This window comes from Cryptotermes secundus, unplaced genomic scaffold (assembly GCF_002891405.2).
Source record: "Cryptotermes secundus unplaced genomic scaffold, Csec_1.0 scaffold174, whole genome shotgun sequence".
Lineage (NCBI taxonomy): Eukaryota > Metazoa > Arthropoda > Insecta > Blattodea > Kalotermitidae > Cryptotermes > Cryptotermes secundus.
In genome coordinates this window covers 597,708-601,468 of record NW_019734351.1, presented here as the reverse complement: position 1 = coordinate 601,468, position 3,761 = coordinate 597,708, and the positions used below count along the sequence as shown (strand labels likewise).

Here is a 3,761-nt window from a genome sequence, read left to right as displayed (position 1 = left end):
TTTTTTTTGTTGGGGTTTTTTTTTTTTTTTTTTTTTTTTTTTTTTTTTTTTTGTAATGTAAATATGAACACACACACTGACAGATACTGGAGAAAATGTACATTTTATACATGGAATTCCACACTATGGTGCTGAAGTTGGTATGGTGCACCCTGAGTTCAAGAGGGATAATTGGTCCTGTGTTTTATGCAGAAACAGTTAATTCTGATAGATATGTTAGGCAGATATTGCAGAAGCTTTTCATGCAGCTAACAGGATCCTGCAGCTGTGTGTACTGCCTTACATTTCATACAGATCCTAAAGAGTGTGTTTGGTGAAAGAGTTATAAATCATGGCTTATGACCAAAGGCCACCTTGTTCTCCAGACATCACTATGTAATTTCTTGTGGGGAAGTTTTAAAGATGAAGGCTATTGAACCAGTCCACGCATGGCAGTACTGCTCCTGAAAACTCCACTATTTGAAGTTAATGAAATCTTCATGGGCTGTCAGCTGTGTCATTTAGTTAAAAATCACTGCTTTTTTTTCTTTTCTTTTCTTACCAGAGAACATGTGTGCCCCAATCATCAGCATCTGATGTGACATTGGATCCAAACCATCCCACATACCTGCCTGTAGCCTGTGGTTGTGTATGAGTCAGGAAATGCTAGTGGGAATAGTCACAGATTTGCTAGGCAAAATTTTGTCTTAAGATTGGTGTATCTCTGTACTGCTTTATCATACTAGTAACCAGTTGCCAGAACTGACTGAGATTGAAACCTCCATCCCTGTTAAAGTTTCTGGGGTAAAGCCTGATCTTGATAGTCTCCCTTATCAAGCAATCCATGCATCCAATTGCTTTATATAGTATGGAGGTGCTACCAAAGTTGATACTGTGCTATGTTTAAAATCTTTGCTCTGTCACTGCTAACTTCTCTGGCTGGCCAAGGTGTATGTGCCTCATGTTTTCCTTACATGTAGTCGTGATGGTTCTGCCCATCTGTCTAGCATACATCTTGCCACATTCATGCGAGGTCCAGTACATACCTGTGACTTTTAGACCTAGTTTGTCCTTTATATGTCTAAGCATATGGATATTTTTCTTCACAGGAATGTGAATTGTGTTAATGTTGTATATACCCTACCCTATAACCTACTGATACTGGTGCGTGCCATCAGTCCTGACTCAGCCAGCGAGTTCGGCCTCTACTGGCTCAGCAGTATCTCGATGCTTCTGCCATCTACCAGAGGTGTTAGAGACTACTGTTGGGCGGGAAATGTCCTGAATTTGGCTCAGAGGTCCCCTTGAGACATGAGGTTCTTTTACGTGCCATAAAGCTACGACGTGGGACCCACGGCTTAAAGTCCCTCCCGGAGGACTTGTTCCCTGAATTTTTCCGCCGTTAAAAATTCCACGACCTCTGCCGGGTTTGAACCCGCACACCTTGAGTCACGAGGTGGGAACATTACCCCTAGACTATGGAGGCCGCTTGTAATAGATGGCGCTCAGACCTCATATGAAGGTAGAGGTCCATTTGTGTGAGTTTGCTATATGCACTATGGCCCAGCAAGCTGGCCTCTCTTCTGCTCACCTAAACATCTAAGAGAGATAGTGCCTTGTTCTGCTACTGGTTTGTATGTAAGTTGGATGGTTTGGTTCCATGTCACTTGAGATCCTGATGATGGGGCCATAGATGGTCTCTTAAAATTCAGTCATTAATCAGCTAATAGTCTACAAAGATTTCAGCCACCATGGAAGTTTAAGGTGTCACACTGATTGAAACATTCAGTGTATATAAGGAACAACAATAGTGTGTGAGCCAGAAACTATTTGCAGAGTGCAGAAAATGTGTACAAGCTGATGGGAACATTTTCACCATCTCCATTGATCTTGTCTGATGTAGATATGTGAACATCACAATACAAAGTTGCTGCATGTTCACTATGTCTGCTGCTGGCCAAGCAGGGAACAGAGTAATTGACAAAGTGTTTGGGCATAGTAATAGCAGGCATAATAATTCAGTTTGGTGAGGTTGTCCTTGAGGCAATGAACAGAACCTAGCACTTTCATCAGCATGCATGCCTCAGATAAATCTGTTGCTGTGCTTAATTTATTAAGCACAGTGCCATGAAGACATGGGGGAGTGGAGTGTAGCTCCACCATTGTTGACCTTGGCACTAGATGGAGGTGAGTGGTCAGCTTCACATCCTTGCCACTTTGCCCCAAGGTAAAAGCCAGTGGTACCCATTGGCTAGGAGGCTAGGTGGACCCCAGATTGAGTCCAAATGCTGTGGAGAAGAGAAAAATCTTGCCTGTACCAGGAATAAAACCCCAGTCATCCAGACCATGGCCTGCCACTGGACTGACTGACACCCCAAGTATAAGATAAATTTGATCCACTGACACCTCCCCCACCCTTCCATTGCAGTAAGAGAACTTCAGATCCATTGAGGTGTGCAGAATCTCAAAGAACACATTTGGAAAATATGTATATTCCATTGACTTACATCTGTACATACTTGATATTTCTTATGTGGTGTAAATTTCTTTGTTCCAGGCCCATGACAGCCCAGTAAGAACTATGGTGTGGTCCCATAATGATGTGTGGATGGTTACAGGAGATCATGCCGGCTACGTGAAGTACTGGCAGAGTAATATGAATAATGTGAAGATGTTCCAGGCACATAAGGAGGCAATCCGAGGTCTCAGGTACAGGCACTGCTCACTGCTACAAGCATAACACAACTGTTCACCCTTTCTTCATATCTTCATTCATTAGCCATCTCATTGCTCCTCACCATTCATCATATTTATTGGTAGTAATATTATGGTGACTTAATAATTGTTGTTGTTGATTTGGGAATAAAGGAAAGGATGCCCTTCCATTTCCTTAATCCATGAATTCCTGTGTTACAATAAGTCTGAGCGTATTGTCAGATGTTGTAGTGTGATCAAGTTCTCCAATACTAACCCCTTATGAGGGGTTTTTCTCATTTTTCCACCCACCTCCTCCTCCTAACCAATTGCAGATTACCACAAGACACTTCTGTTTGGTCCCTCTATCAGAGGAGCTTCTGTTGAACATGTGGGAGTTTATTATATATGCTACCTCAGCAGAATTCTGAAAACTGGCAAAGACTAAGAAGGTATTCAGTTTGTAACAAATGCAGTCTTCGTTTCTATTCTGTCTTCCTGGATTCATCGTCTGTGGTATGTCTTTGGGTGAATTGGGGTCATTATGAAATATGACCATATTTATTCAAACTTTTTTGTATTAGGTTTCCTTTGTATCCGTAATGTTTGCCTAAAACGGTATACAGTGCTATATTCTTGTAAGAACAGTTACAGATCTAAATTATTTTCCAGCCACAAATGCAAGATAGGTTCCTTAGTTAATTGTATGTGCATTCAGTGGTGTCCCATTATTTTAGTGTACAATATCTATTCTACAAAATTGAAAAAATCTGTATATTTTTAATATTACAGGTTGTTATTTTTGTAATATATTTCAGTTCAATTCAATTTTATTTCATCCATGAATCATTATACATGATATGGGACAAGTCAAAGATTAATATTAATACTAATACTAAATAGTAATAAGAATATAATAATACAGAAATAGTATGCCAAATTATAATAAATAATAATAATAATAATAATATAGTAATACAGAGATAATAATATGACAGTATAATTAGTCTTGAAAACAGTTTCTGTGGTCTTAAATCCTCCATATGTCCTATTGTACCTTTACTGGTGGTAATGCCTATGGAGATTTG

At 39.9% G+C, this 3,761-nt stretch overlaps 1 protein-coding gene across 2 annotated transcripts in view; it reads left to right on the top strand.

Annotated features, from left to right (window-relative positions):
• The window catches only part of LOC111868755, an 83,232-nt gene that overhangs the window by 21,805 nt on the left and 57,666 nt on the right, over window positions 1-3,761 (top strand). For both annotated transcript variants that reach the window (XM_023859694.2, XM_023859695.2), the window contains exon 3: window positions 2,537-2,688. In XM_023859694.2, coding sequence (XP_023715462.1) covers window positions 2,537-2,688 — 152 coding nt within the window. The remainder of the gene's footprint in view (window positions 1-2,536; window positions 2,689-3,761) is intronic.